The sequence below is a fragment of the Microcaecilia unicolor genome, chromosome 9 (genome assembly GCF_901765095.1).
Source record: "Microcaecilia unicolor chromosome 9, aMicUni1.1, whole genome shotgun sequence".
NCBI lineage: Eukaryota > Metazoa > Chordata > Amphibia > Gymnophiona > Siphonopidae > Microcaecilia > Microcaecilia unicolor.
In genome coordinates this window covers 44,412,647-44,440,505 of record NC_044039.1, presented here as the reverse complement: position 1 = coordinate 44,440,505, position 27,859 = coordinate 44,412,647, and the positions used below count along the sequence as shown (strand labels likewise).

Genomic DNA, 27,859 nt, shown 5'->3' with positions numbered 1-27,859 from the left:
CAAATGGAATAATGGCCAAGACCTCATTCTGCTTCTGAACGGGATATACTGCCCCCAGCACTAAGAGATGCTGTAAAGTAAGAATGATAGCCTGCCACTTTAGCAACAAGCAACAGAGAGACACCAGAAGGCATCGGGGATGGGATGGGCCAGCTTGAGGGAGAAAACCCTTCTTAACCACCTCCAGGACCCACTAATCCAAGGTGATGCAGGCCCATTCATGGCAGAAGAGAGACAATCTGCCACCCCTTGAACCACCAAGGGGCCCAGTGTGCCCTCATTGAAAAGGCCAGAAAGCTCTGGCCCCACCAGCAGAACTGGAAACTCGGGATCTCTTGGGACCATATTAATCATTTACCTTATTAGTGGAACATAATCACAGAGGTATAGTATGGTCGCATTTTCAATATGGTAATACTAGAGCCCAGCTAAGGAACAAGTTATTTTGAGTTAGTCTTAAATGGACTAAACTTGCTTTCCTTGTGCCTTTACCGTCCAGCTGGATAGGAAGTGTCTTAAAAGGTGGAGGATAAAGGATTTTTTTAAAAAAACATTTATATCATACATTATCCCAAACAAACTCGTATTCAATGTGGATTACATTTGAAAATACAGGGAGAAAGAAGAATAGAATTCATTTATATCATAGGAGGATGTGGTAATGGTGGTAATTGTATCTGGGTTTAAAAAAGGTTTGGACAAGTTCCTGAAGGAAAAGTCCATAACCTGTTAATGAGATGGACATGGGGGAAGCCACTGCTGGCCATGGGATTGGTAGCGTGGAATGGTGCTACTAATTGTGTTTCTGCCAGGTACTTGGGATCTAGACTGGCCACTGCGGAAGCAGGATACTGGGCTGAATGGACCATTGGTCTGACCCAGTATGGCTGTTATGTTCTAGATCAACTGAAGGGCCTGTCCGCAGAAAAGGCTGGAGCCACTGAGTGTCTGCCTGCCTGAAAGCGGCCTGCCCTCCTATGGCGATCTCTAGTCGCCGAGGGCCGCTGAGAATGGGTTTGCCTGAGTTCAGGAAGATGGAGAGGCTGAGGCTCACCCATATCCTCCACTAACTTTTCCAGGACCTCCTCAAAAACAACCGCCCTCAAAGGGAAGCTGACCAAAAAGCACCTAGAAGGCTGCGACAGCAGCCCAATGGCACTGCCACAACCAATATCGAGCCATCACTGACTGGGAAGCCAGACCCACCAAATTACAAAACTTCTGGAGACTCTGGCAACTGCTGCAACCAATGCAACATAACTAACCTTATAGCCCCCAGAGATGGCCGCCTGGATACAGGACGCTTCAGAAGAGAAACTCAGCTTAAACTGCTGACCCCTCTGGGCTGAACCCCCAGAAATGGAAGTCTTTTTTTTTTTTTTAACTTATGTGATCACCAAGACAAACACTCCATATTAGGATACTTCCAATACTTTCCACCTGCTCAGCGGCCTTAGCCTCTGTAACTTCCATTCTGCCAACTTCATAAGGGACTAACCTTGCTTTCCTTGTGCCATTACCATCCAGCTGGATAGGCAGTGTCTTAAAAGGTGGAGGATAAAGGCTTTTTTTTTTTTTTTTCAAACATTTATACATTATCCCAAGCAAACTCATATTTCCTTCCAACAGAGGATCCCCTTCTGAGGGGTCAACTGCAGGTACTCCAAATGAGAGTCCAAAGAGTTCTGTGGGTCCAAAAGGAACTCCAGATCATCCAGGGATAGCTCGGTCCCTAAATCGATGCCTGACCACTGCCTTGGGAACCCAGCTGTGGCCCCCACCACTGGTCAAAGGACCAGTCTCTCCTTGCGGGGCTTGCTCAACCATCTAGGCTAAGCCTTGTTGCCAAAAAGTCCAGGGCCCCCAGGGATCCCCCCTTGCTAATGGACCCAAGGTGGGTGGGAGAGAAACACCTCCATCACTCCAAGCCCCAATGAAAGTTGAGAATGAGATTATAAATTTTTTTTTAACAGCTCTATTCCCTGCACCAGGGAATAAAGCTAAACCAGGCAGAACTAATAAAACTGTCTGAAGGCTGCAGGGGACCACGAGGGAATAATGCCCAAACAGGGTGTACGGGCAAGGAGAGGGGGATGGGGACGTGCACCCCTCTGGCAAGGCCCCCTGTGGCTGAGCCTATGCCTCTCTCAATGGACATTAAGAAGCATGACTGGGGGCAGCAGAGTCAAACTCCATGCTCCAAAAGGTCCAATCTGGCACCGGAGAACCTGAGAGCAACCATTAGGCTCAACCTTGCTGTGTGGCCACAGTCAACAGAGTGGGGAAGCTGGAGCACCAGCCATCTGTACAGGTAGAGAAAAATACTTAGGTTTTCCTTTCAGTAAAGCTACAACTTCCAAAAAAGGACTAAGAGTGAAAATAGTTGACACCTTCTTTTATGTAGTTCAAGTTTCTTTCATTGGTCTTTAAAAACTCCCTAGTACTTTTGTAATGTGATGCAAATAACAAGTGCAACTTCTAGATCTGTAATATTACCACACTCTTTTTATAACACGTAAAAGTTGCTAAAAATAAGCTGTGAAGGAAACTTGAACCATGTAAAAGACAAAAAGAGAAATTTAAAGTTATTTTTGTTAAGCGGTTTCTGAGGTTTTTTTTTCTCCCTCAACGAAAAGGTGTTAATGTTCAAATTCAACTATTTTCACTCTTAGTCTTTTTTTGAAATTGTATTTTCGCTAAGAGTGTTGGACTGACGTTTTCTGTGTTGTACTGGGTTTTCCTCCAAGCATCAGACCTTATACCGTTTTTTTTCTCTATCTCCATGTGTTGGTAGTAGGGGTAAAACCCACTTGTTCAGAATGGTACAGCTGATGCTAAGGAAGGCAATTTTCATACAAAGTATGTGTGTACTCTCACTTTGAAAACTGGTGCAAAATTCACAGGTAGAGAAAGTACCTATTGCAATGTGTGTGGTTTGAAAACTGTCCTCTAAGTCTATACTTAGCATCCAAGATTGTAGCAAGGGTGGAAGTCTACAGGCTATCACAATAACGTATGCAGTAGTAGTAGTACAGAGGTGAAGGAAATGTATTGGATCTGTGGAAAAAATTACTTTTTTTGATCAACATAAGATTTATCTAAAGATGGTAATGATGATATATGTGAGCTCTTGAGAAGGCCGTTGCCCTAGTAGATCTTCAGCCTTATGCCCCCCCCCCCCATTAATTTTTCAGATCTCTAATCTGACCTCACCCAACACATCATGCTTTCAAGTATTAAAATTTGTTTTGTGCACGTTTGTATATCTCGCACACACACAAATAAGGGCGATTTCCAAAAGTCAATTATCCAGATACTGTAAATGGACTATGTGAAAATTGGCCACCCTGGTTGCAGAGAAAGTACGCAGTGCTGGTTGTTTACAGTTTGTATGGCTGTCAGATATAACATTTTGCTTTGACTGCAGCTGCTCTTGGCTGTCCTCCAGAAGCTACTGCCCTAGGCAACCCCACTTAATCTGCTTAATGGTTGGGAAGACCCTGCTCTCGAGACTATATAGGTCCCATTCAACTTCAGTTTGAATTCATGCTCTGTAAATCCTTCATTCTGGAAAAGAGCAAGCCTGCCCAGGAGGCTTCCAATCATGAGTCCCATTAGGATTATTATAGCTGATTTTTATCAATGGGATCAACTTAGCACAATACAGAACTACTAAACACAATAGTCTGGAATGTAAACTGAAGGTCACCACACCCCTAAACCATAATTGTAGGAAAGCTAGAGAGGCCTGGGGAGGGCCCACCGTGCACATGCCATATTTCTACTACACTTCCTACTGCTTGCTGTTGTCGGAGACTGGAAACTTTGCTAGAACTACCTTTGGTTTGATCCAGTTCTACATGTTTCGAGCATAGCAAAACAAGAGGTGTAGATGTCCCAATGTACCTTTTTCCGAGACTCAGAACAGCAGTGTCACTGGAATGGTTTGACCTTAGTCCCTCCCTTTTTCTGAAAATGAAAAATTTTTACTTGGCAAAAAAGTTTTTTGTTAAGATTTAGGTTTTACCTTCAACTGCACTTTTACAAATGCACAGACTCCCACGTAAAACTTTCCATTGTTGAGGTCCACAAAATCTTCAATTAGAAAAAAAAAGACATGCAATGAATACAAGAACCAGACAAGCACTTTACCAGCTCAGGCAGGTATTGACCCCTTCACCCTCTATTCCATGCCCACAAACACCTGGACTTGCACACCCTACATAGCTTCTCTTTATTAATCAACATTACAGTAACAAGTGTGTCCTTTATTTGACATCTATTCCCCCCAGACCTGATTTATTCCCAAGAAGCACATATTAGTGTAGATTATGACATCCATCACTATAATGGCTAGCCAAAATATTCTACCACCGAGTCCAATACATGTACAATTAGCAAAACCTACTAAATCAAATCAATAAAACAGTATTGATACAAAAACAATAAATAAATAAAGGCTCTCTGCCCCTCTTGTCCCACTGTCTGAAACATCAAATCAACTACGCAAAGTAGGAAACTGCATAAATCTCTCCTTTGCAATTCTAACATTCAGTAACACGCTCCTATGTTCTTTATTTTCTCTCAGTTACCTCACTCAGCCCTATACTTACCAACAGTCTGCTGAGTGACAGAGTGAGACCATCCATTGTATCCAAACATTTCATTGGCCAAGCTGACAACCCGGTGACCTTCAATGTAGCAAACCTAAAATCAGAAAATTTATTAAAACCAGATATCATCTATCTACTATAAGCAAGAATGTTTGCACAGAACATCTGCAAAATGAGGCATGTGTGTAGAGTGTTATTGCTTTCTAAAGGCAGGAGCTATAGGCAGGCATAGACAGAGCAAATCAATCCTGTAGTCAATCATCCTTTTCACCATTTGGCTCCTCTCCTTACCCTGTTCCATGAAAGATCTCAGCATATGCTACCCCAATGACAGATGGTCATATAGGGGTAAATTCTGTACAGGTCATCAAAAATTAGACAATAAGATGCTGTGCTCTAATTGGATATTCTATGGTAAAATTATGTATAATCATACCTGATAATTTTCTTTCCATTAATCATAGCTGATCAATCCATAGACTGGTGGGTTGTGTCCATCTACCAGCAGGTGGAGATAGAGAGCAAACTTTTGCCTCCCTATATGTGGTCATGTGCTGCCGGAAACTCCTCAGTATGTCGATATCAAAGCTCCATCCGCAGGACTCAGCACTTCGAGAATTACACCCACGAAGGGACACTCTGCCCAGCTCACCACCGCCGAAACGGGGGAGGGGAATTAACCCAGCTCATCCCCACACAAGTGGGGGAGGGGAATCCGTCCAGCTCATCCCCGCGGAGCGGGGGAGGGACACCACACCCGCCGATGCGGGGGGATCTGGCTTATCCTGCAACCGCAACCGCGGGAGGAGCTGACTGACCCTAACACCGCCGAAGCGGGAGGGGTACAAAACTGCCCTACAGCCGCACGAAGCGGGAGGGAGTGCCGGCAGAATTTTAAGTCTCAATCCAGCCCCGTAAAACGGAGGGGAGAGGAATGCAGCAGCTCACTGTAACACAAACTCGTCTTAACTCTTGAAGAATCCAAGTGAAAAAACTTGAACACGAAGTCTTTCTGAAGTAACTGAAGACTAAACTTGAACCTGAAATGCAACCAGAATAAAACAATACAGATATCTGGGAGGGGCTATGGATTGATCAGCTATGATTAATGGAAAGAAAATTATCAGGTATGATTATACATAATTTACCTTCCATATCATCAAGCTGATCAATCCATAGACTGGTGGGATGTACCGAAGCAGTACTCACCCAGGGCGGGACATAGAAATCCCTGACCGCAACACTGAAGCTCCAAACCGGGCCTCCGCCCGAGCAGCCACAGTCAAGCGGTAATGCTTGGAGAATGTATGGGCCGAAGCCCAAGTTGCCGCCTTGCATATCTCTTCCAAGGAGACGGAACCGGCCTCTGCCATCGAGGCCGCCTGAGCTCTTGTAGAGTGAGCCTTCAGCTGGATAGGCGGCACCTTCCCCGCGGCCACATAAGCCGCTGCAATGGCTTCCTTGATCCATCTTGCCACTGTAGGCTTAGCAGCCTGCAGACCCCTACGAGGACCTGAATACAGGACAAACAGATGATCCGATTTCCGGAAATCATTGGTCACTTCCAAGTATCTGATGATGACTCGTCTCACATCCAGATATTTAAGAGCAGAGTACTCCTCTGGGTAGTCCTCCCTACGAAAGGAAGGGAGACATAGCTGCTGATTCACATGGAAGCGAGAAACAATCTTGGGCAGGAAGGAAGGCACTGTGCGAATAGTCACTCCTGCCTCAGTGAACTGTAGAAAAGGCTCTCGACATGAGAGCGCCTGGAGCTCGGAAACTCTTCTGGCTGAAGTGATAGCCACCAAAAAGACTGCTTTCAACGTCAGGTCTTTCAGAGATGCCCTTGACAAGGGTTCAAACGGCGGCTTCTGCAATGCTCTCAGCACCAGGTTGAGATTCCACGCAGGCACCACTGAGTGCAGAGGAGGGCGCAGGTGAATAACCCCCTTGAGAAAACGCACCACATCTGGCTGCGAAGCCAGGGAAGCACCCTTCAGGCGGCCCCTGAAGCAAGCCAGAGCCGCTACCTGGACCTTAAGGGAACTGAGCGACAGGCCTTTCGCCAACACTGAAGAAATTGGAGCAGTGAAAGGAGAAAGAGAGCCTGCTTCACACCACGCTGCAAAGATACGCCAAACCCTGGCGTAAGCAGTAGAAGTAGAGCGTTTCCTCGCTCTCAGCATAGTGGCGATGACCTTGTCTGAGAAGCCCTTCTTCCTCAGACGCTGCCGCTCAATAGCCAGGCCGTAAGACCAAAGGGGGAGGGATCCTCCATCACCACGGGACCCTGATGTAACAGGCCCTGCTCCACTGGCAGCCGCAGAGGATCGTCGACTGAGAGCCTGATCAAGTCCGCATACCAGGGACGCCTGGGCCAATCCGGACCCACCAGGATTATCCTGCCGGGATGCTTTGCCACCCGGTCTAGTACCCTGCCCAACATGGGCCAGGGCGGGAACACATAGAGAAGCTCTTGTGTCGGCCATTGTTGGAGAAGAGCATCTACTCCCAGGGATCGAGGGTCCCGTCCTCTGCTGAAAAAAGCGCGGCACTTGGCAATTGGCCGATGACGCCATCAGATCTAGGCTCGGCTGGCCCCAGCGCTTCGTGATGTCCAAGAACGCCTGAGCAGATAGCTGCCACTCTCCGGGCTCCAAGGTATGGCGACTGAGAAAGTCCGCCTTGACATTCATGACTCCGGCAATGTGGGCCGCTGACAGCTGTTCCAGGTTCGCTTCCGCCCACTGGCATAGACTCATAGCTTCCTTGGCTAGAGGGGCGCTCTTGGTACCTCCCTGGCGGTTGACATAGGCCACAGCCGTGGCATTGTCCGACAGGACCCGTACAGGCTTCAACACCAGTACCGGGATGAACTCCAAAAGCGCCAACCGAATGGCTCTGAGTTCCAGGAGGTTGATAGACCACTTTGCCTCTGCAGGAGACCAGAGCCCCTGCGCTGTCCTTCCCAAGCAGTGGGCTCCCAGCCCGATAACGAGGCGTCCGTCGTGACGACAATCCACTCTGGGGACACCAGAGGCATTCCCGCAGACAACTTGTCTGTCTGCATCCACCAGCTCAGCGCCTTGCGCACTGCTGGATCCAAGGGAAGACGCACCGCATAATCCTCCGACATCGGAGTCCAGCGCTGCAGCAGAGAGTGTTGTAGTGGTCTCATATGAGCCCTGGCCCAGGGCACTACTTCCATCGTGGCCGTCATAGAGCCCAACAGCTGCACATAGTCCCAAGCCCGAAGAGGAGAGGCTACTAGGAACTGGTCCACCTGAGCCTGAAGCTTGACAATCCGATTGTCTGGCAGGAACACTCTGCCCACTTGGGTGTCGAATCGAACTCCCAGATACTCCAGGGACTGAGTCGGGCGCAGCTGGCTCTTCTCCCAGTTGATGATCCATCCCAGGGAGCTCAAAAGAGCAACTACCCGGTCCACAGCTCTGCCGCACTCTGCATAAGAGGGGGCTCGGATCAACCAGTCGTCCAGATAAGGATGGACTTGTACTCCTTCCTTTCGCAGGAAGGCCGCTATGACCACCATTACCTTGGAAAAGGTCCGCGGAGCAGTAGCCAACCCGAACGGGAGGGCTCTGAACTGGAAGTGTCGGCCCAGGACTGCAAAACGCAGAAAGCGTTGATGAGGAGGCCAGATGGGAATATGCAGGTACGCTTCCTTGATGTCCAAGGATGCCAGGTACTCCCCTGCCTTCACTGCCGCTATAACAGAGCGGAGAGTCTCCATGCGAAAGTGCCGCACTTTCAAGGCCCGATTGACCCCTTTGAGGTCGAGGATAGGCCGGACAGAACCTCCTTTCTTTGGTACCACAAAGTAAATGGAGTAACGCCCCTTGCCAAGCTGACTTTCTGGCACCGGAACGACCGCACCCAGGCGGATCAGATTGTCCAAAGTCTGCTGCACTGCCACAGCTTTGACCGGAGACTTGCAGGGAGAGAGTACAAACCCGTCTCTTAAGGGTCGGCAGAACTCTAGCTTGTAGCCGTCTCTGATGACTTCCAGCACCCAAGCGTCTGAAGTTATTGTGGTCCACTCGCCCAGAAACGAGGACAGCCGTCCTCCAATCTGCACTGGGGCGTGGACCAATACCCCGTCATTGGGTACGAGACCCTGGGGGAGGACCGGAGGGAGCACCTCCGGGACGGCGGTCTCTGCGAAAGGAATGCTGCTTGGGGGAGAACTTCCTCTTAAAGGAAGAAGGGGCAGAAGCACCCGACCTGCCCGGGCGGTACCGACGGGCTTCCTGAAACCGTCCTCTGGAGGTACCAGGACGAGCACTAGCCCGAGCCCTGACCTCCGGTAACTTCTTGCCCTTAGACGTGCCGAGATCAGTCACGATTTTGTCCAGCTCGACCCCAAAGAGCAGCTTGCCTTTAAAAGGCAATCTAGCCAGGCGGGATTTTGAGGCGTGGTCAGCAGACCAATGTTTCAGCCAAAGCCACCGCCGCGCAGAGACAGTCTGAGCCATGCCTTTAGCTGAGGCTCTCAAGACATCATACAGCAAGTCTGCCAAATAGGCCAGGCCCGATTCCAGGGCTGGCCAATCATCCCTCAAGGAATGATCCGAGGGGAAAGCCCGCTGCACCATAGTCAGGCACGCCCTGGCCACATAGGAGCCGCAAACTGAGGCCTGCAAACTTAAAGCAGCCGCCTCAAAGGACGACCTTAAGGCCGCCTCCAATCTCCTGTCTTGGGCGTCCTTTAGGGCCGTGCCACCTTCCACCGGCAATGCCGTTTTCTTAGTCACCGCAGTGATTAAAGAATCCACGGTAGGCCACAGATAGGCCTCACGTTCACTCACAGCCAAAGGATAGAGGCGGGACATAGCCCTAGCCACTTTAAGGCTCGCTTCTGGGACATCCCATTGAGCCGAAATTAAGGTGTGCATGGCATCATGCACGTGGAAGGTTCTAGGCGGGCGCTTCGTCCCCAGCATAATGGCAGAGCCAACAGGGGCTGAGGGAAAGACGTCCTCCGGAGAGGATATCTTCAAAGTGTCCATGGCCTGTAACAACAGGTTGGGCAAATCCTCCGGGTGAAAAAGCCGCGCTGCAGAGGGGTCATCCGCTCCATCCGAGCGGGGATCCGTCTCCTCCAAGGAATCCGCAAAGGACCGTTGGGAGACCCCAGACACGCTGCCCTCATCTACATCGGAGGAGACAAATTCCTCCAAGGCCTGGGAATCAACCCGAGGGCGTTTACCTCTGGGAACCTCAACCTCTTTACCAGAGGAGGGAGCGGGGGCAGCGTTGTGCATGAGGAAGGCCCGATGCAGCAGCAAAACAAACTCGGGGGAGAAACCCCCAGACTGTGCACTTCCGCAGCCTGGGCAACAGCCCTAGGCGCTCTCTCAACCGGCGCTCGCAACAGCGGGGGAGAGACATGCTGCGCATCCAAAATGGCGTCCGGCGCGAAACTCCGCGAAGGAGCCGCGCGGGAAGAACGGCTCTTAACTTTAGCCGCTTCTGTGCCGTCGCCCAAATTAAGGGCGTTCATGGCATTAATGTCTCCAACCTCAAGGGCGGCCCAAGAAGAAGCCGTCCGAGCCGCGTGGCCGGCCAAGATGGTGGAGGCGAGGAGTGGGGGATGGGCGTTTATGGCGGGAAAAACCGCCACGCCGGAGGAAGGACCGGGACATGCATCGGTCGCGAAACTGTCACCCACCAAGGGCGAATCCGGCTTGAAGACCCCCGCATCCCCTCTAGAAGCGCTCGAGCGACCCGGGGAGCGACCCTTTGCGCCCTCGCCCTCCGACGCCATGTGCCACGAGGAGAAGAATCGGGGAACCCCCGCCCGCTATAAAAAGGTAAAATTACCTGCTGTCCGCTCCGAGTCGTAACGACCTGGTGTCTCAGTGAGTAGCTGCAATAGACGCTTAAATAAACGTCGAAATAAACGCCTTTAAGGCCGTTCAAAATTTTTTTTTTTTTTTTTTTTTTAACGGAGCCAGCGGGAGGGGGGAGAAAAGGAGGGACCTGGCACCACCAGGTTTGCACTTGCTCAAAAGAGCCCTCAACCCCAGGCACTCAACAAAACCTAAAAATTAGGCTTGGAGGCCTAGCCAGAGCTGCTGCTGATGTGTGACCACCACCTGCTGAGATAGAGAACATACTGGGGAGTTTCCGGCAGCACATGACCACATATAGGGAGGCAAAAGTTTGCTCTCTATCTCCACCTGCTGGTAGATGGACACAACCCACCAGTCTATGGATTGATCAGCTTGATGATATGGAAATGAGCAATTACATACATAATTGCCAGTACAGAAAATTAGCACAAATCAGCATTTATGAACAGCTGGTGTAAACGTCCGCACCTAAATGTTTACACGTGTGCAACTGTTGGCATTCTATAACCTTGATGTACAAATGCTGGACACACTCCAACCCACCCATGTCCACACCCCTCTTGTAGTTGTGTGTTACAGAATACCGACTATGTGTATTTATGTGTGTAACAGCAAAGTAGCACCAATTACATCCAATTCTCACTAATTAATCATTTAGTGGCAATTAGCAGCTAATTTGTCAATTAACTTACATGTGTAACTGTAGGTATTCTACAACCTGTGTCTGTAATTTGATGTAAAATTGTACACACAAGATAATAGAATGAGGGGGATTGAAGGAAAGTGTGCCTATATTTAGACACCTAGAAAATGCCTATTTTTTAAAAGGAAAATAGGAGCCTACTTTCCTTTATAGAATACAAGCCGTTAAGCCCATTAAAACGGGCAAGATTTTTTATTTTTGATATATAATGTAAAATTTGATGAACGTAATGTGTAGTGCTTGAAAGGGTGCGGGGAACAGTTGGGGGTACAGAGAGAGTGAGAGTGTGTATATGTGTATGTGTGTGAGAGAGAGAGCTGCTAGGAGTCCCTGTGACAGTGGAGGGTCATTTGCTCCTTACAGCCAGTTGTTTGAGGCAGCAAAGCAGGGCTCGTTTTTGAGTAGCCAGCCCCCCCTCTCCCAAACATCTTCCTGTAACCTATATGGGGTATGGTGCGGTATTGTTGGACTTCAATGAGTTCACTGTATGTGCGGTGTGTGGCCTCCCACTTAGTCACCTCTCCAATTGGTTCAAAATTCTGCTGCCCGTCTCGTCTTCTGCCAGGGTCGCTTTACTCATACTACCCCTCTCCTCAAGTCACTTCACTGGCTCCCTAACCGTTTTCACATCCTGTTCAAACTTCTTCTACTAACCTATAAATGTACTCACTCTGCTGCTCCCCAGTATCTCTCCACACTCGTCCTTCCCTATACCCCCTTCCCGTGCACTCCGCTGAATGGATAAATCCTTATCTGTTCCCTTCTCCACTACTGCCAACTCCAGACTTCGCACCTTCTGTTTCGCTGCACCCTACACCTGGAATAAACTTCCTGAGCCCCTACGTCTTGCCCCATCCTTGGCCACCATTAAATCTAGACTGAAAGCCCACCTCTTTAACATTGCTTTTGACTCGTAACCACTTGTAACCACTCGCCTCCACCTACCCTCCTCTCCTCCTTCCTGTACACATTAATTGATTTGTTTATTTTTTGTCTATTAGATTGTAAGCTATTTGAGCAGGGACTGTCTTTCTTCTATGTTTGTGCAGCGCTGCGTACGCCTTGTAGCGCTTTAGAAATGCTAAATAGTAGTAGTAGTGTGAGCGACGTGCCTGGGATCCATTCTCGGCGTCGCTGTCCCGCTCTGTGTGTGTGTGTGAGAGAGAGAGAGAGAGAGAGAGAGTGTGTGTGTCTGTGTGAAAGAGAGAGAGTGTGTGAGAGTGAGTTCAGAGAGAGATAGAGACAAAGTGTGTGTTTGTCTGTGTGAAAGAGAGTGAGTGTGAGAATCACTTCAGAGAGAGACAGAGAGTGTGTGTGTGAGTGAGAGAGAGAGAGAGAGAGAGAGAGAGATCCCTATGCGCAGTCACAGACACAAAGCTGCCAAGTTAGTCATTCCAGGAGGGAGACTTTTTGGCCAGTCCTGGTTTTAAACTTACATCCCAAAGCAGTATAGTATTTGTAGTCCATTTTATCATCCATTGAAATCAGTGCTGCAGGTCCCATCATGCATCAGAATGAGAATGGCAAAAATACAGGACCGGCCAAAGAGGTCTTCCTCCTGGAATGGGTAACTTTGCAGCGATGCAGAGTCTATGTAGACTGTCTCTGATCTTGCCATCTGTCCTCTATTTATACACATCGTCTGTCCCCCTCCCTGTCAGTGCTTACAGTGTATCGCCTCACCTCCTCACTAGTAATTAATGGTGTCTCTCCCTCTCACTATTGCAGCTTCTCTATTTATACAGAGTGTCTCTTCTTCCCTATGTGGTTAATCTCATCTATCCTTCCCTCCTCTGTTTATACACATCCTCTGTCTCCCTCCCTGTCAATGCTTACAGCCTCACCTCCTCTGATAATAAATGATGTCTCTCCCTGTTGCTACTGCTGCTCCTCTATTTATACAGTGTCTCTTTTTTCCTGTGTGGTTACAGACTGTTTCTCATCTATCCTTCCCTCCTCTGTTTATACACATCGTCTGTCTCCCTCCCTGTCAATGCTTGCAGCCTCACCTCCTCTGTTAATAAATGATGTCTCTCCCCCTTCCTCCCAGTTCCAGGGTGACTCCCCCTCCCTCCCCCCGAGGTCGCCGCCGGCCCTCTCCATTGAACTCACAGCGCCTCATCTCCGAAAGCACAGCAGGCAGCGGCAGATTGCCCCCATTTGGGCTTCCTTCCCTCCCTGTGTGCCGCCCTCGTGTGACGTAACTTCGGCAAGGGCGGGACACAGGGAGGGAAGGAAGGCTGAAGGGAGGCGCTGCCGCTGCCTGCTGCGCTTTTGGAAGTGAGGCGCTGTAAGTTCAATGGAGAGGGCCCGGCCTGGGTGGAGGGGGCCGGCGGCGACCTCAGGTGGGGAGCGGTAGTGACCTTGGCGGAGGTGGGGCGGCGACTGGAGCACTGCGGCTGAAAGAAACGCGCTGCTTTGAACGAGCGCGCCCTGTATGTGTGAGCCCCGAATCAGCTCCTCCACTTGGGAACCGGACTGCACACCGTGCAGTAGCCCGAGGAGGAACACCGCCCACTGCAAGATGGGCAGTAGGTTGCAAACTAAGCGGGGGCTGCCATGGCCAGAGATCACTGCTGCGCGAGAAAACGTGGCGCACCGCACAAATAAGCAAAAAACATGTCTATTTTTTTTTTGTACATTCAGGTACATTAAGCAGTTTTTTCTGTCTTTGGAGAAATCACAGTCTGTTTGTATCTGCCAAAGACCTCAAGGAGCATTAGTGAGATCAGGCTCCCCTGGTTCTCACTCCACTGATCTATTCATTAAACTGCTCCTCCACTTCCTCCATGTTCTTTTTTTTTTTTTTGTACCACCGACACGCAGTGCTCCCATCGACGTCCCGAGGCCTAAAGCACAGCAGAAAGAACTCACCATCCTGGGTCCACGTTAACCGGGAACACAATCACCGCCACCCCCCCCCCCCCCATCAGAACAGGGCATGGCAGCAGCACCGGCCTGCCAGACTCACTGTGTTACCTGCGACTATTCATCTTCTGAGTAGACTGGTTGCTGAGCAGGCTCTCACACAGAGGAAAAAAAGGGAAAAGGCGCAGAACACCCCAGGGGGAAAGCACGACAGGGACCCAGCACCACCAGGTATGTCTGCTCAACTGGGAACCAGCTGACCAACTGGACCAGGAGCAAGGCCTCAGAACCAGAGGCAGTCTGTCTATCCACCTGCTGGAGACAGAAGATACTGAGGAGCTGAGCTGCAAGGAAGGGAGCTATGTAGTGGTGCTCAGTTCTGTATTTTCTATCTCCACCTGCTGGTCAATGGACGTAACTACCCACTCGTCCTGGAATAGTGGGAATGAACGTAATGGAAACTTATTTATTGCCCTAGTTCTATTGTTCTTTCCCCTTCAAGTCCCCCTGCCCCCCACCACACACACACACACACGGCAGCTCAAACCAATCTCCACATTCATAATCTGAAATGCTTCAACCACAAAAGACTAGGTAACCCTCTCTTGCCACTTCTTGGCTAGTCATCATAGTTCTCATTGAAACCTCTATATACCATTCTGACAATAGTACCAGCCCTTGCTAGTTCAAGCAGCATTGAGGGATAAGGCAGACTCTTGCTTAGCAGCACAGTGCAAGGCACAGACACTGAACAAAATGTTTAATTTTGACATTAAAGGCCAAGAAAAAGAGATACAAATTTGAGAAAAAGCTCCTGAACAACTTATTAAAATCTAAAGTTTACTCATAGTACAAGCTGAATATTCATATTTTACGTATATAGCAACTGTTTAAAAATCATTGCTGTCTTTTAGAAGTGGATTAAAAAACCAGAACTCCCACAAAGCCTGACTACACTGTATTTCCAGATAGCAGAGAAATTAGCCAGCTCTAGTATACTCTGGCTTATTCCTTTCTTTCACTCAAAGCCACCTTATTCACTTCATATTAAAAGTGCTCCTACCTTTTGCCCTCCTCCGGCCTGCCTGCTGCTAATGTACTCCGGGCCCAGCCTCTGCCGTAAAGCATTCTGGATAGCTTGGTACTCCTCTGCTGTGTACTGGTGCTTCAGAAGAGGAAAATGAAAATTATTTTTCCATCTGAGCAAAAGCAAAAGGTTATTTTCTTATCACACTCCCTTTTCTTTTATGGAACCTGCGTTTTGAGATACTCTCAACTGAACCACTCTTGTTGGAGAGCTACCTTCTACTGAGACCATGATCATGCAATTGCAGCAGAACCAGAAAGTTAAACAAAAATATAAAAATGATGTTCTCCTTTATGCAACACTTTAATTCAGGTAATATGGAAAAGAAATTGTTTACTACTGATGGCATCAGTGGAATACATCATGTCTCAGTATAGCATAATCTAAAGTTCTGGTAGTCCTATTGGTCTTGGAGAACTCTGAAATCTTTGTAGGTTGTGACACTTTTTAAAGTACTAATCTGTAAACTCTTGTGGTCAGGGCAGGATTAATCTTTTGGTGGGCTCTAGGCAAATAAATGTGTTGGGTCCCCAAATGTAACAAATACATTTAAAACTGTGAGAATGGGACTCTACATGCTTCCAGCTTCAAAGGAAAACAATCAGAGGCTGCAGATAAGAAGCACTGCTCACCTACTCTTTCTCCTAGCTGGAATACAACGTACAGGTGGAGAGAGAATAGACAAACCTGTGAGGGCAGCATGGCTCCGAGTCCTCCTACCCTTGTTTCTGCCTTGAAAGCTGTCTGTACTACCATGACCTTGAAAAATTATCCTTGGTCATGTGGAAAGGCTGAATTACATGGTCATAAATTGATAATGTTCTCCAAGGATTGCAAATCACAAATCTTCTGTGGGAAGGTGAAATTGGAATGTGAAAGCATACTTCCTTGAGATCCAAGGAGGTTAGAAACTCCCCTGCTGGCCTGAACCTAATACAGACTGCAATGTTCCCATTGTGAAATGTTGAACCTTTAATACTCTGACCTTTTTGAAGTCCAAACTCAAGTGGAAGGAAGCTCCCTTTTTTGAAACTACAAAGTAAATGGAATAACTTCCAGTTCCTTAATTGCAACTGGGGACAGTCTCGACTGTGCCTAAATGAAGAAGTGATTGCAAGGTGGCTTGAACTGCTTGATATTTGGGTTGGAGCTTGCATTGAGATTTCAAGAAAAAAAATCTGCACTGGAATGGGAGAACTCCAGTTTCCAACCCTGCTTTAGTATTTCCAAGACACATTGATCTGAGGTAATTTTGGTACACCCAAAACAATAGCAAACATTATTGAAAACAATAGCAAAAGATTATTAGGAATAATGGACTGCCTATGTGTGGTCCATGTGTAAAAAGTCTAAACCTGCTCCAGTTGGATAGGCAGTGCCTTAAAAGGTGGAGGACAAAAAATTTTCTTTTCTTTTCTTACTTAGACAGATTTTTAATTTATTTGAAAGCTTCCCATACGTAGATATAAATATCATAAAATAAAAATTGAGTAGCACTAAAACAGCTTAAAATATATTATAGCTGGTAGAAACAGCAGTTGTAACCTCTGTATTTTGTGCTCATTTTTCTACACTGTTCTATACAATACAGGTGGCCAAATTTCAGTGGGGATATACTGTTTCCTGATGGGTTCATTTTAACTGATGTTGTAATCTGCCTTGGGAAGCCTGGTATTATAAAAATACTAGTAAAAAAGGCCCGTTTCTGTCACAAAATGAAACGGGCGCTAGCAAGGTTTTCCTTGGAGTGTGTATGTTTGAGAGAGTGTATGTGAGAGTGACTGTGTGTGTGTATGCGCTCCTCGGAAGGAACAAAAAATGTCTGTGTGCTTGGTTTTGAGTGTATGGGAATGACGGCTGTGTTGGGGAGTGGAAACAGAGATTAACCAACGGCCTTCCTGGCTCATGTGTAGTAATCGTCGTGCACCATGGCCAGAGTTGGAGAGGAGAAGGAGGGCAGTGGAACGGTGAGCGACCGGCTGCGGGAGGGTGGGTGAGGGGGACTGTGGGCGGGGTCCAGCGCCGATGTTGGTTGGTTTTGAGTGCATGGGAATGACGGCTGCATTGGGGAGTGGAAATAGAGATTACCCATCGACAATCCGATTTGTTGAGTGTCATTGCTCCGCCCTCAACGTCATCATGTTGTGACGCGGGGGCGGGGCAGACACTCATGGGATCTTGCAACTACAAATTTAGAACGTTGGAGGTGCCTTTTATATGTAGAGATAATATATTAAAATTAAATGGAAGTAAAATTAAACTCTCCTTTCATTGGGGTATATGGAATCACATTATCACGTCATCTGATTATTGATTATTCTGTTTTAAGGCATGTTTCAGGGATAAGTGGTTTTATAAATCAAAATAAAAATAAATATTTTGTTTCATGCAGATCTCTTCTGTTTGAAGAAAACTAAATGGGCTATAAGCCCCAAATGCAGTCCATTGGCTTTCTTATATTTTGTTGTTGCGAAGACTTATACTGTGCCAAAACTGAAAACTCTTATCTCTACCTGGTCGATAATAAAAGGTGATCACTGAGAACACTACACACCCTAAAAGGTTGTTTTGTGGCTTACATGAGGAATTGTGATATTGCAGTGTATGTTTGTCTCTCTAGTCATGCATCCAAAGGTTATGTAGTTCTTTCAAGACAGCTGACTTATTAGTGGAGCATAACCACAGAGACATGGTATGGTCACATTTTCAATACAGTAATAGTAGGGCCCAGCTAAGGAACAGATTATTTTGCGTTAGTCTTCACTGGACCAAACTTGCTTTCCTTGTGTCATCACCATCCAGCTGGAAGTCTTAAAAGGTGGAGGATAAAGGATTTTTTTTTTTTTACATTTATATCACACATTGGGGCCCTTTTACAAAGGTGCGCTGAACAATGGCCTACAGTAGTGTAGACGTATATTTTGGGCGCAAGCAGAACCATTTTGCAGTGCACCTGTAAAAAATGGCTTTTTAAAATTTTTTGCTGAAAACGGACGTGCAGCAAAATGAAAACTGCTACACTTCCATTTTGGGTCTGAGACTTTACCGCCAGCTACTGACCTAGCAGTAAAGTCTCACGCAGTAACCGGGCAGTAATGACCTACGCGCGTCAAATGCCACTTGATGTGCATCTTGAAATAAAACGGACACATGACAAAAATGAAATTACCGCAAGAGCCACGCAGTAACTCCATTTTGGTGTGCTTAGATGGTTACAAGGCTTAGTAAAAGGGCCCCATTATCCCAAGCAAAGTCGGGTTCAATGTGGCTTAAATGTGAAAATACAGTGAGACAGAGTAATAGAATTCAGTTATATCATGGGAGCAAGTACATGGATATGTCTGAAACATTTAACAAAGTTGAGATTAGCATATATACCCAACTGAGCATTTAAGTCTGTCCTTTAATGATGCCGCATGTTCATAAATCATAGCCACAAGAATAGACAGTTATTCAAACATCACATACATACACCAGAACAGGTAGCAAAAGAAAACAACTTCTACAGAGCACATCCAAAACTTAATTTTTTTCTCATTTCCATCTTCCAAAACTCCAGACAGCATAGATCAGCAGGACCCAAAGCAGTCGAAAACAAGTTAAAAAAAACCACCACCAAAAAACAAAAACAAATACCACAGTTTATACCTAATTGTTCAACCACCCTTAGGATTCACCTTTGGGTTTAGAAAGCAAAACCATGTGCATGTAAGGACTGTATAAATGAATTAAAACAAACTTTACAGCAAATGTCCTTAATATGTAACACTTGGTATCAATAATGAAACAGTGATGGAATATTCACATAACAAGAAGCCTGCGCCAACAGATTTATTTCCATTGAACATAATTAACTTTCTATGAACTTGGTTGCTAACAGTGTGCTGAACTGGAAAGTGCTGCCACATTGAGACTGACTCCGGACAGAACTTCTGCATGAAGGAAGCCCATCCCTCATTAGTCAATACCTTTCTGTGAAATGGTAGTAATACAAAAGGCAGGTGCATTTTTATAATATACCACTGCAATCCACAAAACAAAAGGAGCAAGTTCCCACATGCCATCTTTTTCTTTTGATGTAGGCACAGCAAAAAAAAAAAAAAAAAAAAATTAGGTTTCCAAGCTAATTAATGTTTAAAAAAAAAAAAAAATGTACTTATAAATAGTAAGTCTGATTGTTAAGCACCTGATTCTCATAATATGATGTCTGTTTTGGTGGCCCTTTACTAGGTGAAAACATCTCTGCACAAATACAGGGGGTCCCTATAGCCAGCCCCTCCAAATGACACAATGATTTAAAATGTAAAACAAATTAGTATTCTAACCGATGAAACCAATGCTTCTTCTGTGTACATCCGTATGCTGCACAAGACAACATGTTTGAAAACATAAGTGAGAGCAAATAAAAATGTTATCAACAATAAAGATGACAATGTGGATAGAGCAGCTCAAAGATTTTCTTGCTTTGTTTTAAGTGAACATGGATAATGGCTGCGTGGAGAGGGAAAGGGAAACCAACCCATTTGGCTTCAACTTTTTGACAACATCCCAGTGTCTCCTGCTTTTATCCAACCTCCTTTTACTGTCTGCTGGCTCCGGGATCAGTCTTCTCTACAGAATCCTGCTCTCTGTGACATCATTTCCTGTTTCCTCAGGGGTGAAACCCTGTACAGAGAAGACTGATGCGGGAACTGGCAGCCTATGGGAATCTGCCAATTAGGCAACAAGAAGGAATAAGGGTTGGAGAGCTACCTACCAGACCAGGAGACAACCCGCAGTGTGTGTGTGTGGGGGGGGGGGGGGGGGGGTTGGGGTTATGGAAGGAGAACTGTTGTGGTGGTGGGGGGGGTGTGTGGCAGGATTATGGTAACACGGGAGAGGGGGTTTTGATGATGGATAACCTTTACCATCATTGTGGGAGAACCGGAGGTTGGCAGAGATCTGTCGGGGGGGGGGGGGGGGGAGGCGGCAAATTATGAGTGAGACTTCTCTCACAGGGAGGGCAGCGGGAGCAGCGGATACTCACTTGAGGGCAGGCAGCAGCAGGATCGGGCAGCTGTAGAAGAGTTGGCGGGACAGTCAGAGCCCAAAGCTAGCCTGGGCAGCTTGCTATGGGTGGCAGCACAATGCAGACAGTGGCAGCTTTAGAAAGGCAGTGACCAGTGAGCGGCAGCACAAGGCAGCAGCAGGCAAGCTAGAGCGAGCAGGAGATGCCAGCAACTGCATGCATAGCATGTGTTGCATCTGGCTCCTGCTTGTCGCTTGCTGCTTTTTTATAGTCTCTCTATTTGTGCGCCTTTCTTTTCATTTTGACTGGTTGCCGACTGCCTGTGATGCCGCTCCCCGAGACCTGACGTCTGAGTCTGAGGCCATGGCCTCATTATAAGGCTGCCCATGCCTACCAGGCTTCTGCAACATATAGGTATTATGGAGCAGCAGAATGAACTTGTGGAAAAAAGGTCAGAAGACCACACCCTTGGAAAAAAGCCCTGAGCGGCTGACGTGTGTAAGGACCTCTGAAACAGTGCTGGGTAAAGGAGCTGCCGGCAGCGCTGCTCCTGAATTGCACTGCTGTATAAAATGCTGCCAAATCACTTTCGGCTCCATGAGGAGAACGAGCCCGCATTTCTCCCGCATGGCAAACTAACCAGGCCTCCACAAACACGGCCCCCTCTGCCAGAGGAGAGCCTGCACAACCAATTGGACACTGTCCCAATGCTGTTCTCCGCTTACCACAGTGGGAGCAGTTTTTAAGAACTTCGGTAGCAACTGCAAAGAAAACAAAAATAAAACTGCAACTGACCCAAAGGTAAAGAAAATGTAAAGATACACTCACCCTGGGATAGCCAGCCATAGGAAATCTCCTGCCTGTCGAACTCAGTGCTGATGGAAACACACACACATCTTCTCCATCACTAAGCCCTTTATACTGCTCCAAACCAATATTTCTCCTACAGCCAAGGCTGTGGGCTTTGAAGAATTATGACCCAATTGTTTTTTTTTTTCAATTCAGGAAGGAGAATGGAGGAAGGGCTGGAGAGGGGAGAAGGGCTGGGGAGGGGACCTGGTATCATCAGGTGTACCCCCTAAAGCCGGCACTGCTCAGCCACGCACCCCAAAGCTCTACTAAACTGAGAGACCCAGAACAGGAGCCACCAGATGAGACCAGAAGAGCTTGTGAGAGATCATCCATCCGCCTGCTGCAGATAGAGAATACTGACTGACTAAGGAGCATCCCATCCTACAAGACAACGCAGATCAGGCTCTCTATCTCCACCTGCTGGTAGATGATCACAACCCACAATTCTCTGGATTCATCTGCTGCTGGTGCAAAGGAAATATATTTTTCTTTATATAACACTTTACCACATTGAGGGGTCCTTTTACCAAGCTGTGGTAACAAGGGTCCTGTGGTACCAGTGGGGTAAATTTTTGCCAAGCGCCAGGGCCTTTTTTTTTTAACCACAGTGGGTAAAAAGCCCCTAAAAAGACATGGCCATGCAGTAATATTAATCTTACCGCATGGCCATGCGGGGGGGACTTACTGACACCCATTGAGATGGCGGTAAGGGCTTCCGCGGGCAGCATATAAAACTGCCTGATTTCCGTCAGGTTAGGCACTAAAAATTACAGAATTATTTTCTGTAGCGCCGTAACTGGCATGCTCGAGGTGGAACTACTGCTGGCGGTAGTGTTGGGTCGACGGTAGCTCTGGGTTACCGCACAGCAACTCTTTAGTAAAAGGGTCCCTAAGTGTTCCCTTTTTTATTGCAATTAATGAACTCATCTGTGGTTAATCTTGTATTTATGAATTAACTCCACATATTTATTAACTCCACATACTTATTTATCCTTGTTAGTGCTCTAATGGTACATTATGACATTTGATATATTGCATTTTAATCTGTCATTGCTTGCATTGTTTAGCGTATTAAATAGATAGAGCAAAGCAAAAAAAAAATCTGATCTATTTTTCATTGGCTGAGTATTATTAGATGAAGTATTCCATTAACTTCTATATTTCTCATAATACAAGGCGCATAACTTTTTTTTTTAATCAAAAACATGAAAAATAACTAAAATTATAGTATAACAAAAACAGAGGGAACATAAGAATAAGACCAAAACTGAAGCATTTATTGTTAAAACAGAGTATGCAATACTCCACCGTCAACACTCTCAATGGAAATATTACTTTTTTGTCTACAGAAATGTTTTTCTGAATATTTCTATGGCTATTAGTATAAAAGAAAGTACATAAAAATTCTGGGCTATGGAGTTGATACATCAAACCTTCGCCTCCTCTATTTTTCAATTGACCCCAACTCCGACTCTTACTATGTATAGTAAATCTAAGAGACATTTGATTAATTACAGAAACATAGCATATTTAACAGACCACAAAATATATTTGAATTTTGAACAAAGAACCTGAACAAAAAAATGCTGTCAAATGAAAATATGTAATACACTGTTATGTGCTTAGGGGCCCTTTTACTAAAGCTTAGTGCACGCTGATGTAATCTGCTGGTCCTTTGGAGGCCTATAAAAGCTGAGCTCTACCGCGGATCCCTGGGAACACCTTGACTTCAGGAGGTGTGTGTGGCAGGTTTGCAGGCACTACAGTGGGCAGAGGCTCCTGTACCAATGTCATCTGCTGGTTCTTCAAAGGCCTACAAATCTGAGCCCTATTGTGGAACGCTACTGTGGGTGTGTGCCCAAAAGGGCGTGACCATAGTGCAGATCCTGCCCCTTTGGAGCCCACAGAAACAAGGAGCAAGGAATTCTGTTTGTTTTATAGATGGGGAAGAGAAAATGTGGTCGAGGGGGGTCTAAGACTTCCATGGTAATAGGTACAATGGATGCATATTTGAAATTGGGTGCACCCCTATCTAGTACAACAGTGACATATTCCCCCTCCTACTGTCTCCTTATTATCAGATGGTTGAACCCCACCTCCCCAACCTGCCTTATTAAAGGAGATGGAGGAACCTTCACAGACTGAAGGTAATCAGGTCCTAAGTGGTGGTGTTCTCCCCTCGGGCTTCTCTATTAAATCCTCTGTTTTGGTTGATAAGGATACATTACCTAGTCCTGCCCTAGTCAAGTTCTCCTTGGACTTCCTACCTCCTACTTAAAAAAAAATCATTTTGGCTCTTCTAATACTAAGCAGTTTTCATTGAAAGATAGTGGATCTGCAATTTATAGGACGGTAAAAATGTTATAAGAGAATCTTTCATTGCTGTCTATGCCTCTCAAAAACTGACTGAGCATGATCGACATTTAGGCTCTTTAAAGAAAGCAATGTCTAAATCTGATTCTCAACTCAAACCTGTACGTGTCAGTTACAATCGTTACAAAAGATAAATTTGATTCATTTACAAATGGAATCTATGAAAACTCAGCCCATGCACGTCATTTGAAATTACTGAATTTTCCTGTGACTCATCTTTCTCCTTTGGAGTTATTTAGAAGGTACTTATGAGATGGGAGCAGTTTCCGAATGCTGAAATAGTGGGTATAGCTAATTAATTTTATTAGCTAGAAGTACTAAAGAAGTAAGAGGCCCTGTGCTATTGACGGCAGGTGTTTTTGCTGCATGCTGAACCCTTTTTACCGCAGCAGGTAAAAAGGCCGAAAAAAGAAATGCTATAAGCTGAAGACGTATCTTATCTGTTCTTATAAATTGGATATTGGTTGTTGTCCAATTGCTGAATATGCTGGATATTTTGGGGGTGTTCTGGAGGCAGAGTCAGCACTTGGCTGTTAAATGCTGATATTTAGCACTTAATTGACCAGGGTAACCGTATAAAGCACAGTCCTATCTCTACGTGGCAAACCAAGGCTTTTTAAGTTCTGAATATTGCCATGTGTTAGCCAGCTGTGCATAAATCGGATATTCAGTGCTGAAGGTCAGACATGGCCTGGCACTGGATATACTACATAATAATTCTCACCTCCAACAGGATGTGCCTGCCGGAAGTGGTCTGCTAGGCAGGCACGCACTGACCTCAGTGACAGACAATTTGGCAAAGCAAAACAATCTGAGTTCTGGCCATTAGGACACAGGGTTGATAGGAGAGTTTTAAAAGACTGAAGGAACCGAAAGTGTTAAATGGGGGGAGGGGAGTTCTGAATGACTGAAAGACATGAACATTTGGGAAAGGAAAACAATCTGAATGCTGGCCATTAGGACACAGGTTAGGTAGGAGAGTTTTAAAAGACTGAAGGAAACGAAAGTGTTAAACTGGAGAAGGGGAAGTTGTGAATGACTGAAAGACATGCACATTTGGGACAGGAAAACAATCTCAATGCTGGCCATTAGCACACAGGGTACATAGGAGAGTTTTAAAAGACTGAAGGAACCAAAAGTGTTCGGGGGGGGGGGGGGGGGGGCAAGTTCTGAATGAATGAAAGAAATGAAAATTTACGAGAGGAACACAATCTGAATGCCGGGCATTTGGACACAGGGTAGATAGGACACTTTAAAAAAAAATGAAGGACGTGAAAGTATTACATTTTGGGGGAGGGGTGAGGAGGAAAACGGTGGGGTATCCAGATACTGGGCGTTAGGGCCACGGGGGTATATAGACTTTTGAAAGCCTTAAGGAACCCAAAGTGTGGGAAAGAGGAGGAAAAGGAGGGGAGGGAACGGGGTGAGGGGCATTAGGAACAGGGGAGGGGGCCCTGTCACACACTCTCATCCTCACACACACACACTGTCACACAGTCTCACTCTGTCACACACCCGCACATTCACTCTGGCTCTCTCTCTCTCAAACATACACACTCCCAGGAAAACCTTGCTAGCGCCCGTTTCATTCGTTCCAGAAACGGGCCTTTTTTACTAGTTAGAGAATAATGCTGGCAGCAGTGAGCAAAATACTCAGCGCTGCCAGCTGAATATTTACCCTTTTGTGTTTACAGGAAAATGGTTAATAAATAGTACCCTAGTTTTGAGAAGTATGAGCATCCCATAGACTTTGAATTTGGCACCCCTACCAGTGCAGTTACTTACAGAAACAAGTAACAAATTTTACATATTTTAAAGTAACTTACAGAAACTCTGCAAATCCATTCTTACTAGTAAAGTTGATGACTGTAAGATTTTCTGTTATACCAGAGAACATTTCCACAATGATCGGAGTAAACAGGTCGAACCACAACTCATATATCCTGGTCATTTAATTCAATAATTATAACAAAGAAAAGTTATTTAATTCAGTCTCTCTCAAATACAAATAAAAGATTTCTTAGACAGACCTGTCCAAAATAAACAGCTGGACTAGTATTGCTGGTCGTGTTACCATTGCTGCTGGTATGGTTTCCATCACCTGCTTGATTCCCAGACATATTAGCTCTGTGTTCCCTCTAAACACAGGTGGGGGAAAAAGGCTGATCTTGTGGCATGCTGAACAGAATATGAGATAAACGGCAAAAAAAATAGTATTATTTCTGATAATCCGCCTGAGCCCTTGCTCAAATCCACACCAACCATCGGCAAGTCAGTCGTGACAGCTAAGCACTCTGTCCCAAATTAACCTTGAGGCGGCGATAAACAAGAACCTATTTAACCCACACGAACTTAGGTCCATACACTAGTGCTGTCCAATTCGTCGATTCGTTTTGAAAAAAAAAAAAACGGCAGTCCAGATTCGGGGAGTCCCCACCCGCTGTCGCTTCCCTCCCTTCCCTTCCGTCGTCACCCAACCCGCTGCTGATAAGCAGCAGCAGCGACAAGAAGATAAATTTACCAAAACAGGGCTCAGGGTCTCTCTATTGACACAAGCATGCACCCGAATTTGCCCCGGAACAGGAACTGACATCAGGGGGCGGGTCCGGCAGAGGCACCAAGGAGTTTTAATAAACAGGAGTGGAAGTGATTGAACCTAGTATAGTCCACTATAAGCAAGGAAGCCAATTTGGTTCATCTCTGTTTTCATTCTGACCCCCGCGCAGCCGTCATTGCCATTCACTCAAGAAAGCAAGCAAAACCTATGAGCTGCTGCTGCTGCATCCACTTCGTCGTTCTTTATTGTTGGTCCATCTGTAACGACAGCTGTTTCATTTAGATAGGCAGTGCTTTAAAAAGTGGACGAGAAAAGAAATTACAACTGAATATCACTAAAACAGCTTCAAAAATTATTGTAGCTGGTACAAACAGCAATTATAAACTCTAGTTTCAATGCTGCGTTCGGCACCTAACTCTTACCGTTCAGCAAATCCAGACTGCCCCTATCGGACTGACCGTTCACTTGTCTTCTAGATTGTAAGCTCTTTGAGCAGGGACTGTCCCTCTATGTTAAATTGTACAGCGCTGCGTAACCCTAGTAGCGCTTTAGAAATGTTAAGTAGTAGTAGTTTGTGCTCATTTTTCTTCACTGTTCTTCTATACAATACAGATGGTCGTGAGGATATCTTGATTCCTAATGGGTTTATCTTAACATAACATAGTAACATAGTAGATGACGGCAGAAAAAGACCTGCACGGTCCATCCAGTCTGCCCAACAAGACAACTCATATGTGCTACTTTTGTGTATACCCTACTTTGATTTGTACCCGTGCTCTTCAGGGCACAGACCATATAAGTCTTCCCAGCACTATCCCCGCCTCCCAACCACCGGCTCTGGCACAGACCGTATGTCTGCCCAGCACTATCCCCGCCTCCCACCACCAGCTCTGGCACAGACCGTATAAGTCTGCCCAGCACTATCCCTGCCTCCCACCACCGGCTCTGGCACAGACTGTATATGTCTGCCCAGCACTATCCCTGCCTCCCAACCACCAGTCCCACCTCCCACCACCAGCTCTGGCACAGACCGTATCTTAACTGTTGTTGTAATCTGCCATGGGAAGCCTGGTGTTTCAAAGATGATAGAATATATTGAAATTAAATGGAAGTAGAATTAAACTCTCCTTTCATTGGGGCACATGGAATCACATCTTCATCTGTTTTCTATAAGTTTACCTTTTAGATATAGAAATGGATTATTCTATTTTGAACATGTTCCAAGGGCAAGTGGTTTTATAAGTAAAAATAAAAATAAATATTTTGTTTCATGCAGATCTCTTTTGTTTAAACATCACTGGTCTATAAACCCCTAATGCAGTCCATTGGTTTTCTTATATTTTGTTCTTGTGATGACTTATACTGTGCCAAAACTGAAAACTCTTATCTCCATCTGGTCGATAACAAAAGAAATACTATCCACCCTAAAAAGTTATTTTGTGGCTGTACATGAGGAATTGTGATATTGAATAAATAAGTTTCCATATCATCATGCTGATCAATCCATAGACTGGTGGGTTGTGTCCATCTACCAGCAGGTGGAGATAGAGAGCAATCCTTTTGCCTCCCTATATGTGGTCATGTGCTGCCGGAAACTCCTCAGTATGTTCTCTATCTCAGCAGGTGGTGGTCACACACAGCAGCAGCTCTGGCTAGGTCTCCAAGCCTAATCTTTAGGTTTTGTTGAGTACCTGGGGTTGAGAGCTCTTCTTGAGCAAGTGCAAACCTGGTGGTGCCAGGTCCCTCCTTTTCTCCCCCCTCCCGCTGGCTCCGTTTAAAAAAAAAAAAATTTTTGGACGTCTTTAAGGGCGTTTATTTCAACGTTTATTGCAGCTGCTCACTGGGACACCAGTTCGTTACAGCTCGGAGCGAGAAGCAGGTAATTTTACCTTTTTATAGCGGGCAGGGGGTTCCCCGTT

General features: G+C 46.2%; 1 protein-coding gene across 4 annotated transcripts in view; it reads right to left on the bottom strand.

Moving 5' to 3' along the window:
- Nucleotides 1-25,995, bottom strand: part of RAD52 (RAD52 homolog, DNA repair protein) — a 113,236-nt gene extending 87,241 nt beyond the window's left edge. For 3 of the 4 annotated variants that reach the window (XM_030215121.1, XM_030215123.1, XM_030215124.1), the window contains exons 1-4: nt 25,414-25,877; nt 15,127-15,228; nt 4,614-4,707; nt 4,028-4,095 (exon numbers count right to left, since the gene is read on the bottom strand). In XM_030215121.1, the coding sequence (XP_030070981.1) occupies nt 4,028-4,095; nt 4,614-4,707; nt 15,127-15,228; nt 25,414-25,503 (354 nt within the window). In that variant the 5' untranslated portion in view covers nt 25,504-25,877. Of the gene's footprint in view, nt 1-4,027; nt 4,096-4,613; nt 4,708-15,126; nt 15,229-25,413; nt 25,878-25,904 lie in introns of those variants that run through there. The other variant, XM_030215122.1, reaches the window with a different exon arrangement.
- Nucleotides 25,996-27,859: the final 1,864 nt, after the last annotated feature.